The 13,900-nt window shown below is 42.2% G+C and overlaps 1 protein-coding gene across 2 annotated transcripts in view; it reads left to right on the forward strand.

Moving 5' to 3' along the window:
* Window positions 1-13,900, forward strand: part of LOC126278656 (centromere/kinetochore protein zw10 homolog) — a 184,864-nt gene that overhangs the window by 100,726 nt on the left and 70,238 nt on the right. For both annotated transcript variants that reach the window (XM_049978871.1, XM_049978870.1), the window contains exon 6: window positions 2,504-2,679. In XM_049978871.1, the coding sequence (XP_049834828.1) occupies window positions 2,504-2,679 (176 nt within the window). The remainder of the gene's footprint in view (window positions 1-2,503; window positions 2,680-13,900) is intronic.

The following is a 13,900-nucleotide window of genomic DNA, read 5'->3' on the forward strand; positions in this document are numbered from 1 at the left end:
CTCCAACCTCGGACAGCTTCTTGTTGTTTCCCTTCATCTGATTGTAACAGGGTCATTTGTTGGCGCATTTATCGCTGTGGCATGCCGATTGGGCTACACTTACGGACAACAAGCTTCGGGCCTTGAAACCTCTTCCCACAGCTTGGGCGACCTCTTCACGCCCTTCTCGGCGGTAGGAGGTCGTTTTAGTCCAGTTACGAATTGGACACTGCCAGTTCAGCCATCGCCATCTGCTGACGGCTACGCCAGCGCTGTTCTGCCCATGTGGGCAAAGGCTGATGGTACGCCACATTTTAATGTCCTGTCCGAATTTTAATACACTGTGCATTGATCTTGGCCTGCCATTTTAGCAGATGACCCAGGAGCAGCTGCTCGCGTTCTTCGTTTTATCCACTTGACAAACCTGTCTAAGGACATTTGATTATGCTGTTTTTTTTTAATCCTATGCCTGTTAATATGTATTTTATAATGTTGTCCCGTTTAGTTGCTGTTTTAACCGTGTGCTTCGCAGTGCATTCCTAAGTTAGTCTGGGCCCTAATGACCATTGTAGTTGTGCGCCCTAAAAAAAAAAAAAAAGAAAAGAAAAGTCATTTCACACAAAGCCAGTCAGTGTTCAGTAGTCTAAATGTATAAATGTGTCAGTTCTGAATATGTAAATAGTAATTAACAAGTTCGCAATCTACACTGATGGGGAAAAAAATCATAACACTAAAAAAAATTGATTTAGAGTAATTAGATTTCAGAATACATTTACCTAGGTAACATATTTAAGCAGTTAACATTGCGAGATCACAGGTTAATGTATGCCTGAGATAAGTCAACGCGAATGTGAAATTCTGATAAATTAATAACAGGTGTAATTGCCAGAATGTTGAGTTTGTGTGACGAAGTTCCATGCCTATTGCACTTCGTCGGGCAGTACCTGGACAATTAATGCTGTTTGTGGATGACATTGGAGTTGCTGTCTGATGATGTCTCATATGTGATCGATTGGAGACAGATCTGGTGATCAAACAGGCCAAGGAGACATGTTGATACACTGTAGAGCATGTTGGGTTACACCAGTGGTATGTGGGAAAAGTGTTACCCTATTGGAAAATGCCTCCTGGAATACTGTTCTCGAATGGTAGCACAACAGGTCGAATCACCAGATTGACATACAAATTTGCAATCAGGTTGCATGGGGTATCCACAAGAATGCTCATTCTGTCATATGAAATTGCACCCCAGACCGTAACTCAAGGTGTAGTTCCAATGTGTCTAGCATGCAGAGAGGTTGGTTGTAGGTACTCAACTGGCCTCCTCCTAACCGAATCATGATCATCACAGGCAACAAGGCGAATCATCTTACATCAGAAAATGCAACAGACCTCCAGTGGTCTCTCACTTGACAGCAATGAAATTGCAAATGGCCTTGATTTGGGGGTCAATGGAACGCATGCTACAAGGCGTCTGGCTTGGAGCTGTCCTTGAAGTAACCTGTTTGTAATGGTTCGATGCACAATGGTAGTGCCACTTGGCTGTCTAGACTCCAGTGTTCTTGCGACTGTACATTCACCAGACCACTGCTGTCAGCAGTCATGTAAAGTGGCTACATTCCTGCTAAGTCTTTCCGAAATATCGCAGAAGGAACATTAGCTTCTCGTAGCCTTATTACACGACCTTGTTCAAACTCAATGGGGTGTTTATAATGGTGTCTTTGTTGCCTTTTTAAAGGCATTCTTGTCTAACATCAGCTCACCATGTCCAGTTTCAAAGGTAACTAATGCTCATGACTGTTACAGTGTGTATTTAAAGGAAACCTGATTTGCATCCTCATAGTGGCAGTACTAGTACTACTCTTGTGTGACTGGCGTGAAATATGAATAGTCATCATCTTTCAGATGTAGAAACATGCCTACCAACTTCTGTTTATGTTGCACAACTTCTCCTTGGTGCAGTGATTTCTTTTCCTGTCAGTGTATGTTCATTATCTAGTTTTCATCAGTTATGAATTTGTTTTCAATGAAATTTCTATTAACTGGTGTAGCTTACCGATCTGTGTTAAGACAGTGAGTGTCATACATTCTAAAAAGCTGTTGATGGAAACTGAACTTAGTGCTAATAAATATGAAGAGACTGAAAATAAAATACTGCATTGTTGTGTACGTTATAGCTCTTGTTACATCCAAAAGCCATAGGATGAAATTTTAGAAGAAACAGGTTGGTAAACACTTCAGACTGTGATAAGGGACAATTTCATTACTTTTTCTGGCTAGCTAAAATGTTTCACAAAATGCTGGGTTCTGAGTGACCACCATGTTTATAGTGTACTTTTGTACTTCTCTCATTTCTCTATATTTTGATGTGTGTGTGTGTGTGTGTGTGTGTGTGTGTGTGTGTGTGTGTGTGTGTGTTTGCTGCTTTTGTTTAAGATATTTTCTAACCACATAAAGTATGTTTCTTTTTAAAGAATATTTAAAAGTAATTTATTATGGTCATATCATTCTGTTTTCATTCCAGCAAATCAACTCAAGATGTTTTAAAGATTGTTTTTGATATACTGGAGGAAGCAACACAGCGCACTGACTTCTGTGCAGTGAGGCTGTTTTACACTGCAAGAAATGTTTTTGAATTGTATCGAGCTGTTGTTCCAACATATCATGCAAAGTTCTTAGAAACTATTCCTCAGCAAGTTGGTAAGCATCTTTCTCATTTTTTGTTATTGTTTACCATGTCAGTAGATGTACTTTAAATAAAAGTGCACTCCCTTTTTTAATAGCAAAAACAAAAAAACAAAAACAAAAAACTTGTACAATCTGCAAGTAACTTCTTGTGATTAACCAATATCCATTTTCAGCTTCATTGCTGTACACATTTTATCTAATGCAGCACTGTTTTTTACTCAAGCTTGACACATTCTCCTGTTATAGATTCTAATGTACTCTGCACTTCCAGGAAATCTGTTTTTACGTGCGCTTTCACTTCTCTGAACTGATTTTTTTGTGGCAACTGGCGTCTACTAATGATCAATTAGCTCTTTGAATGATATATTAAAGTTGAATCATGCTTCCTCAAACTTCTGGACCTACACGTTTCTGTATTTACCCCTTTTGTTTCCCAAGTGATTTCTTTATCACTCATACCTGGATTACGTTATAGGATAATCATCAAAACCAGTTGTAAGTGACAATTAATCAATTCAAACAATTGGCTCTCTTTGACTATCACAAATGTTGACAGCAGCAGAGCTGTAGTGCATGCAAAATAATGTGGCTGGTAGATGCGCAGTCAGCAGGGCAAGTGTGCGAAGAGTGGTGGTGGTGGGGGTCACAGACAGGCTGTCAGTGCTCTTTGGGGGAAATGCTGAGTGCTGGAGGGGAAGAGCCATTCTAAACAGAAACCTACACTCATATTTTTTGTAAATATTATGTAGAGTTCCTCCATGCCCACACTTGCTTGATGACCATCAAAAAATGATACTCTCTCACCTCTGCTTTGCTTAGAATCTTAAAAGAATTCTGCTGAAAATGTGACAAAAGCAGCAATTTATTTTCACCAGACTTGTTAACTGTTTGTACCTTTCAGAGAAGTGTCATGAGTCACGAATTTTGAGTAAAACCTACATTTCTCTTGTTGCAGCATTAAAATTTGGTTCTTTTGTCAAAACACAGGGAGTTTACACAATGTCATCCCATCAAATTATTGTGTAGATACAGGCTGAGAGATTATTCTGAAACAATGATTTATTAAGTGAGGAACTGAGGACAAATAAGGTTGATAGCTTCTGCAAAAGCATGTCTGTGGTACAAAAGTAAATGTTTAATATTTTCACGTACATTGTTCCCAAATCTATAGCATTTCTCATTTCACCAGATATTGATGCCTCTTACAAGTTACATTCTCCCATTGAAAAAAGTCAGTAGTTGGTGGAGTAACAGAATAGATAATGAGGTTTGTGTGACAACCATATGGCAAACTACTCTCCTCTTTGCATGCCATCATTTGCCAAAATCTTGTTTTGGTGTCCCAAACCATTTTAGATATGAGGAAAGTTGTGGACATTTCATCCTGGCTTTATCACTAGCACCCACAATCACAGATGAGTATTCTACGTAAGATAATTTTCTTGAGATTGGTGACAAATAGAGACCTCCATGCAAATTTAAAGAAAAATTCAACATGTTACCTAAATTTCATGTGCAGCATCATATTGTGTAATATGCACCAAACGCAAAGTCAAAGTGACCCCTGTTTTTCATTGCAAATTTTTTCCAGTTTTGCAGTGTCTTACTTAAATGCAAATATCACACTATCAACCACCATTATCAAAATAATGAGCACACCATCATGAAGTTGGCATATAAAGCAAAACTGAAATTTTGTAAAAAGTAGTTTCTATAAAATTGTTTCAGAAAGATTGCAGGGTGTGCACCTCAATTCTGGGTCAGTGCAGTGCATCCTTAACTGTATGAAAGTGGGCAAACAATGTCAGCCTCTTCCTCCTAACAAATGAAGAGCCCAAGCAGCACTTGGGACAAAAACTGTTCACTGTGCATCAACCACCGTATCCTGCATTTACTCTACTTACCGCCACGGGTGAACTGTGGAAGAACACTCTGTTGTTGTTGTTGTTGTTGTTCTTGTTATTATCTATAGTTGAGTCTTTGGCAATGGCTGCATTGCATCAATTACTAAATGACACAGTGCTTACATCAATAATGGAAGGAGTAAAACTTAAAGCTCACAGCATGACTCAGGCATGGGAAACTAAAATAGTGTTTGACTGCAAATTTCTTTATTTAGTTCAGTTATTTGTTTTGATCATTAAGATCATCATCAGACTGATCTGAAAGAGAGAGTATGTTCATGCTTTAAGAGCATTTTGATGAGTTACAACAGTACAAGTAGTACTGTTGATTCACATGACTGGAGAAGCATCCCACAAATAACATACCTCTCTCGTTAAACTTACTAAAGAAGTGAATGAAACTTTTAGGCACAATTGGCATCATCACAAGATATGAAAACATGATAGTGCTGTGATGAACACTCATGGCCCATAATATAGAATCAGCATTGACGCACTGCTTACAGCTCAAACACAAACAGCTGAGGGGGCATGGACACTAAGTGTCGCTTACCGTAAGCACAATTTACAATGATGTATTACAGAACCAGAGATAGGATGTCCTACATATGCCAAAATAGGATGATGTAAATAAAATAGAAAGAAACTTCCACATGGGAAAAATATATTAAAAACAAAGATTCCAAGACTTACCAAGTGGGAAAGCGCCGGTAGATAGGCACAATAAATAAAACACACACACACACACACACACACACACACACACACACACACACACACACACACACACACACAGAATTTCGAGCTTTCGCAACCGGCGGCTGCTTCGTCAGGAAAGAGGGAAGGAAAAGGAAAGATGAAAGGATGTCGGTTTTAAGGGAGAGGGTAAGGAGTCATTGCAATCCCGGGAGGGGAAAGACTTACCTTGGGGGGAAAAAAGAGCTATATACTAGCGCGCGCACGCTCACACACACACACACACACAGACACACAGACACACACACACACAGACACACAGACACACAGACACACAGACACACACACACACAGACACACACACACACACACACACACACACACACACACACACACACACATACATACATACATACACGGTGGTTGATGCACAGTGAACAGTTGTTGTCCAAAGTGCTGCTTGGGCTCTTCATAATATTAGGGCCACAGTTAGATATTCAAAATAATCTTCAAGGTGATAATGTCGCCCCTCATCAAGACAGACAGTGTTACTTCATGTGTGTGTGTGTGTGTGTGTGTTGGGGGACAGGGTACGTATTAATGGAGAAAATTCATGCGAAAGCTAGCAACATTCTGTTCTACTAATGTCATTCCATTACCATAGAGTACTTAAATCTGTATTTACGTGATATTACAATTATTTCCCCCCTTCATGTTATCATTTTTAGTGCTGCCATGATGTGCAAAGATGAATGACAACTATGGATACTTGAAGGTGTAATTTAGGTAGCCTGGATCCAGACTAACACAATCTTTTGGGTAGTGGCTACTTTATAATTGTAAACAAAATTTTTCTCTCAGTCCTGGTAAAGCACCTATAGAGCAGTCTCTGCATTCTTTAAATCAGCATCTTTGATGCAAAATATTTTCCATAAGCTGTGCTTTTAGCTAAGTGAAAGGAAAGAGAGAGAGGCAGGGCAAGATCCATGCTGTGTGTAGAGTGTAATAAACAGTTTGACTAAATATGAAGGAGTTCACGAATGCAAAAGTGTCAAGCAGTTGGATGCAGTTCAGATCGTTTTGGTCAGGATTTTCTAAAGTGGTGGATAATGGCTTTTCTGTTGTTGTATGGAGGGACATTTTGTTGAGTAACCACACGACTGTATACAGAGAATGAAATTACCACATTCTTATCAACATGTGAAAGAACCTGACCTTCACAAGTCAATGAATGGGATAGTTTCCTTATTGTGCCTACATATTTCCTGTCATCATCATCATCATCATCATCATCATCATCATCATCAACAACAACATCACACACACACACACACACACACACACACACACACACACACACACTAACTCACTCACTCTCTACCACCACCACTACTGTTCAACATTCCAATAAGTTTCTGTTGACTCTCATCCTGTGCATGCTGCATCCATTGGATACAAATAAATCTCATTCCACATGGCCTCAAAAAATGGTTAACAAGCTACTAAGCAAAATTTTTATCTCTGCAGTACTATCCTTATGATTTATTCTTTCAAATGTTACAGGTGTCAAAATTGTGGATTTTTTTTTACTTTAGTTGCCACAACACTAGCTCAATCTTGGTGTGTGTGGATTACAGAGCACCTATACATGCCTGCTCCAACATGTAGTACGATTTAAAAGTTGAAAGAAAATTTTCAAACCATGTATTGCTCATCACGAATCTGACAATTGAAAACCCTGGGTGGAATGTAACAATATTAAGAAAAAGATAGTTGTTACTCTCCGTATAGTGGAGATGCTGAGTTGCAGATAGACACAACAAAAAGTCTGACAGAAAAATGAGTTTCGGCCAAAAAGGCCTTTGTCGGAGGTAGAACATACACAAACACTCGCACACACATGATCACAGTCTTGGCTGCTGAGGCCGGACTGCGAGCAGCAGTGCATGATGGGAGATGCAACTGGGTGGTGGGAGTAGGGAGGACGCTGGCATGGGGAGGGATTGCAGGGTAGGGGTCGCTGACTGTGAAATGCTGTTTGTGAGAGTATACAGGGACAAAGTGGAGAGAGGATAAGACAGCTAGGTGCAGTCGGGAGGTTACACAAAGGGTGGGGGAGGGTTAGCAGAAAAGTAGAGAGGAAAGAAGACTGTGGTTGCGTTGGTAGAATAGACTGTGTAGTGCTGGAATGGAAACAGGAAAGGGGCTAAGACTAATGAAGGTTGAGGCCATTATGAGAATGTAGGACGTATTGCAGGAGGAGTTCATACCTGCACAGTTTATAGAAGGTGGTGGGGTGGTGGTGGTGGTGGTGGTGGTGGTGGTGGTGGTGGAGATAGCACAGTCTGTGAAAAAGTTATTGAAATGAAGAATATTGTTGTGGGCAGTGTGGTCAGCAATGGGGTGGTCCAGCTGTTTCTTGGTGACAGTTTGTCAGTGGCCATTCATGCAGACAGACAGCTTGTTGGTTGTGATGCCCACATAGAATACAGCACAATGGTTGCAGTTTATCTTGTAGAACACATGATTGGTTTCACAGGTAGCCCTGCCTTTAATGGGATAGGTGATGCTTGTGACTGGGCTGGAGTATGTGGTGGTGGGAGGATGTATGGGGCAGGTCTTGCATCTAGGTCTATTACAGGATATGAGCCATGGAGCAAGGAGTTGTGCAGGGATGCATGAGGATATTGTGTATGTTCAGTGGATGGCAGAATACCACTCTGGGAGAGGTGGGAACGATATTGGGTAGAATAATCCTCATTTCAAGGCATGACGAGAGGTGGTCGAAACCCTTGCAGAGAACGCGATTCAGTTGCTCCAGTCCTGGGCAGTACTGAGTCATGAGGGAAGGCCCCTCTGTGGCCAGATAGTGTGATTTAGGGAAGTGGTGGGTGACTGGAGAGATAAGGCACGGGAGATCTGTTTTTCTACAAGACTGGGAAGATAATTACAGTCTGTGAAGACCTCAATGAGAGCCTCAGCATAATTTGAGAGGATCCACTGGTCACTACAAATGCAATGGTCACAAGTAGCTAGGATGTATGGAAGGGACTTCTTAGTACGGATGGGTTGGTGGTGTCGAAGTAGATGTATTATTGCTGGTGGTTGGTAGGTGTATATGGATGGAGGTACGGATGTAGCAATCTTTGAGATGAGATCTAGAAAGATGGCTTGTTGGGTTGAGTAGGGCCAGGTGAAGCAAATGGGGGGGGGGGGGGGGGGGAGGTGCTGAGGTTCTGGAGGAATGTGAATATGTTATTCTCATCCTCAATCCATATGAAAATATCATGAAAGAAACTGAATCAGGTGAGGGGTTTGGGATTCTGGATGTTTAGGAAGGACCCCTCTAGATGGACCATGAATAGATCGTCATAGGATGGTGCCATACGAGTCATAGGATGGTGCCATACGAGTACCCATAGGTGTACTCTGGATTTGTTTGTGGGTAATGCCTTCAAAGGAGAAGTAATTGTGGGTGAAGACAAAGTTGGTCATAGTGATCAGGAAGGTGGTTATTAGGTTTGGAATCCATTGGGTACTGTGAAAGATAGTGTTCAATAGCGTTAAGGCCATGGGCAGTAAGGATGTTTGTGTAAAGGGAGATGCCATCAATAGTGACGAGCAGAGCACCCCGTGGTAAAGGAAGAGGAACTGTGGAGAATCAGTGGAGGAAATGTTTCGCATCTTTATGTATAGGAGGATAGGTTTTGGATAATAGGCTGATGTGTTGGTCTACAAGAGCAGTGTGTGTCTCGGTGGGGCACAGTAACCCACCACAATCTTGTGTCCTAGGTGGCTGGGTTTATGGACTTTAGGAAGCATGTAGAGGTAAAAGTGTGGGGAGTGTTAAGGGCGAGGAGCGAGATATACTCCAGGAAGAGGTTCTGGGATGAGCCTCTAATCCTGATACCCATGTCAGAACGTCTCCATGTAGTCTATCTCATCTCTTACCCCTACCACTCCCCGCACTCCTACCTTCTACATACTTCCTGAAGTCCAGAAACCCAATCACCCAGGACACACCATTGTGGCTGGTTACTGTGACCCCACTGAGAGAATCTCTGCTCTCGTAGACCCAACGTCTTCAGCCTATTAGCTGCAACCTACCCTACTATAAAAGAGATGCTAAACATTATCTCCACTGATACTCCACAGTTCTGTTCTTTACCACATGGTGCCCTGCTCATCACTATTGATACCACCCCCTTTAACACTAACATGTGTAATGCCCTTGGCCTTACCGATATTTAATGCTACTTTTCCCAATGCCCAATGGATTCCAAGCCTACAACCTCCTTCCAGATTGCCATGACCAACTATATCCTCACCCACAATTACTTCTCCTTTGAAGGCGTTACCCATGAACAAATCCATGGTGCAGCTATGGGCTCTTGTATGGTGCTATCCTGTACTAACTCATTCTTGGATCATCTAGAGGAATCGTTCCTAAGCACCCAGAATCCCAAACCCCTCACTGGTTCAGATTCATTCATGACCTGGATTAAGTGTGAGGACACCCTATCCACACTCCTCCAGAATCTCACAAGACCTTCTCCCCCATTCACTTCATCTGCTCCTACTCAAGCCAAGAATCCACCTTATCTCAGTACCTCCATCCATCTCAAACCTACCAACCAAGGCAATACCTGCACTTTGACAGCAGCCACCCATTCCATACCAAGAAGTCCTTCCCATACGGAGCAGTCGCTCTCAAAATACACCGAGGATCTCACTGAGGCCTTCACAGATGACAATTACACTCCCAACTACATACAAAAACAGATCTCCCATGCCTTATCTTTCCAGTCACTCACCACCTCCCAAAGACCCATTGTCTGGCCACAGACGAGCATTCCCCTCATGACTCAGTACCACCCAGGACTGGAGCAACTGAATCACATTCTCTGCCAGGATTTCGGCTATGTCTCATCCTGCCCTGAAACGAAGAACATCCCATCCACTATCCATCCCACCCCTCCCGCAGTAGTGTTGTGTCGCTCACCCAACCTACATAATATCCTCGAACATCCCTACACAACTCCTGCTCCCAACCGCCTTGCCCCATGGCTCATATCCTTGTAACAGACCACCGCCTACTCCAGTGCAGTCATAAGCGTCACCTATCCCATGAAAGGCAGGGCTACCTGTGAAACCAGTCATGTGATCAACAAGCTAAGTTGCAACCACTGTGCTGTATTCTATGTGGGCATGACAATCGACAAGCTATCTGTCCGCATGAATGACTACCAGGAAACAGCTGGACCATCCGAATGCTGAGCACGCCGCCCAACGCAATATTCTTCATTTCAGCAACTGCTTCACAGCAGTCATTCCCACCAACACCAGCTTCCCATAATTGCACAGGTGGGAAAGTTCTCGTAATCCTCCTGACTTCAACCTTCATTAGTCTTAACTCCTTGCCTGTTTTCATTCCAGCACTACACAGTCATCTACTCCACCAACACACCTGCAGTCTTTTTACCCCTCTACTTTTCCGCTAACCCTACCTCGCCCTCCATGTAAGCTCCCAACTGCACCTAGCTGCCCTACCCTCTCTCCACCTCATCCCTGTATGCTCACACAAGCATTTACGGTTCACCACCCCTATCCTGGTATCGCTCAGCCTCCTCCCTATGCCCACCACCCAGTTTCATTTCCAATATGTGCTGCAGCTCGCAGTGTGGCCTCAGCAGCCAGAGACTGTGATCATGTGTGTGTGTTCTACCTGACAAAGGCCTTGTTGGCAGAAAGCTCATTATCTGTCAGTCTTTTTGTTGTGTCTATCTGCAACTCGGCATCTCCACTACATGGTGAGTAGCAGCTATCCTTTTCATAACATTGTCATTATGAATCTAGATAATTCAAGGAGTAAATTTGCTGAATAGTAGACATTTCGAGTTGTCAGAGGCACATCAACAGGACTGAATAATGTGCTATCTTTTGGACGAATTCTTTTTTTTGAGTTATATGGTACACAAACATACAAATAAATACAAACACGTGCATGCTCTCTCTCTCTCTCTCTCTCTCTCTCTCTCTCTCTCTCTCTCTCTCTCTCTCTCTCTGAATGAAGTAGATGGGAGTTGCCCCAGCAGCACATCCTTAGATGCCATAATTCTCCTGGCCTCAATCCCTTCTAGCCCCTTGCTGTACATCTAGAGTGTGTGTGCCAAACATTTCATTTTAGTGCCAACAGACTTATACTTTGATTCATTATTCAGAAAATTGATTCACTACTGCATGTGAAGGGCACATCACAAAAAAATTAATTAATGCTCTTCATTGAATTAACCAAGTATTTCTTTTAAATTCTGCAAGTGCAACTGGACTCACATTACAAAAATAAAAGTACAAAATGGCAGCAGTACACTTCAGTACTGAAGATCATTTAATTTTGTCTAGACAAGTTACAACTTGTACTTGAAACTGTACCATGCTTAAAGCTAGACTAACTCAGGGTCTAATTGAAGAATGACTGCAAGAAGAGATAGCATTAGTATCTATAACATTTAAATTTATTCTATTAAGACTGTGATGAAATGGAAGTTAATGACATTGCCCTACATAGGGTGCCAAAAATGTAGTAAAACTGTAAACTGAAATGATAATGGTCCCACATTGTAAAGATGTTGGGTGGCAAAAATGTCCAGAATTTCAATCAATAAAGGATTGGAGAATTTTACATTTTTTAATAATTATATAAAACTTGTCAATGCTAACAAACATTGGATCTAATTTGACTGGATATAGACACAACTCAGTAACTTGGCATGTAGGGGGGATTATCTACGTTACCTCATCACAGTACAGAATTGGTAATACTTGCTAGCTCAGGTGGCTGGTGTGATGTTGGTGTGACGTGTCAATCTCCGTGAATCTCTCATGGTGTGACATGGCTGTTGGTTCACAGCTGGCAGCTTTCATCGTCATGTCCAGTGGCTTTGGAGGTGATGCTTAGAGCAACTTAACACCTTCCTCATTTGGTATTGCCCGCTTAATCATTCTCTAGGTAAAAAAACTGCCCACTGGCTGATGCAGTGTTATTGTCCTCATCTTACTGGCCCCTAAAATGCATGTGGCATCTATTTGTGTGCAGTAATGAGACCACAGGGGTAACATGCATGATACATTTGATAGTTGAGATCAGACAATGCAAACATTGTCAGATGCCTAAAGATTCAAGAATTAGACCCCAGTAAAACCAACTGACACAGAATGAAAAATGAGGATGTAACAAAGGACGATAGACATCAAAATGAATACAGGCGTCAGCCAAAGTCTGAAAACTGAGTATCAAACAAGGTGACATTCCTTCAGAAGATGAAGTCAGAATGCTTTATGCTAAACAATGTGCGAATTGCATAGAATGATGTGTGAGAATCTCCTGAAAGGGTCTGGAAGAGCATTTGGAGACCTATGAGAATGCATTCTGAGATACATGTCACACAACAATCATCTCCGATTCAGTCCCACAGTGCTGACTCTGGATGATCTCCAAACAACTTGTGTGTGCCAGGCTCCTCTGTAAACTACAGTGCTCCACCCCCACTATGTCATTCAGAGAGTTAAATCCTGTTGTGTCATCTTTGTCATTGGTCAGCTCAGGTTGCAACGTCACCCAGTGAATGATCAGTTAAACTGTACGTTTCTGTCTTTTGTAGCTTTCTGGAAAGTCTCGTGATATCCAGACCCATGCACATAACCTGCTATCGGCCTCTGTGGCCACCTGCCCCAGGTTAATAGAAGACATGTATCTTTTGATCTCTGGTGCATGCCAGCTGTAGCTCATGCTGCCCAGGAAAGAACCATTGACAATCTGTGTGCTAGTGACAATTTGCCAGTCTGGCTAAACCTTTCAGACAGATTAGTGCCTCAAAGAAAGGCACGCAGATAGATTTTCAGCAAGGGTTTTGGACAGAGTGCAACCAGCTTAATGTTTTCAAACATTGCTATTTCATACAGGGTTGGCTGAATCATATTGGCAGCATGATTTCAGTCTTCATATCAAGAAAGAGGACAGCTTTTCTTTGATGGAGTAAGTAGTACAACTTCACTAAAGGGAACAGGCAGGAATCCCTGTGAAGTGACTGTTCAGTTCCTAACAGTGTATTTGTTGACTGAACAGTCCATGGGTGGTCTGCCAATTCATAGTGTCCAGCAGGCACAATATTTTGGTGATCAGTCGCCATTGTCAGGAGCGCTGAGGGCACGTGGCCAACTAATATACCCTGCCTGTGCGAGGTGCTCTGTCTGCAGTCTGCAACCACAAATGTGCGTCGGCATCTCTTAGATACTAGTGTCAGCAGCTGTGATAGCAGTGATGTAACTCCTCTGTCCACCCTCATCGACAAGTTGTTTTGTGTGTTGATGGTCTTCTTAATAAAACTTAGCACTGGTTCCCAGGCCTTACTAAGATTATGGTCGCAATCTTGGTTGATGAGATTGGCCCTAGTGGGTATTTCTATGGCCTCTTTAACATCAGTGTCCCAGTATTTGGAATCTGTGCCAGGATTGTGGTATGTTTACACTCCATTGCATGATTCTTGGGTAAATGGTGCTCTGTGACTGCCGACTTGTTGGTTTACATCAGTCAAGTGTGCCTCTGGTGTTCTCAGCAGTGATCTTCGACAGTG

The sequence above is a fragment of the Schistocerca gregaria genome, chromosome 6 (assembly GCF_023897955.1).
Source record: "Schistocerca gregaria isolate iqSchGreg1 chromosome 6, iqSchGreg1.2, whole genome shotgun sequence".
Lineage (NCBI taxonomy): Eukaryota > Metazoa > Arthropoda > Insecta > Orthoptera > Acrididae > Schistocerca > Schistocerca gregaria.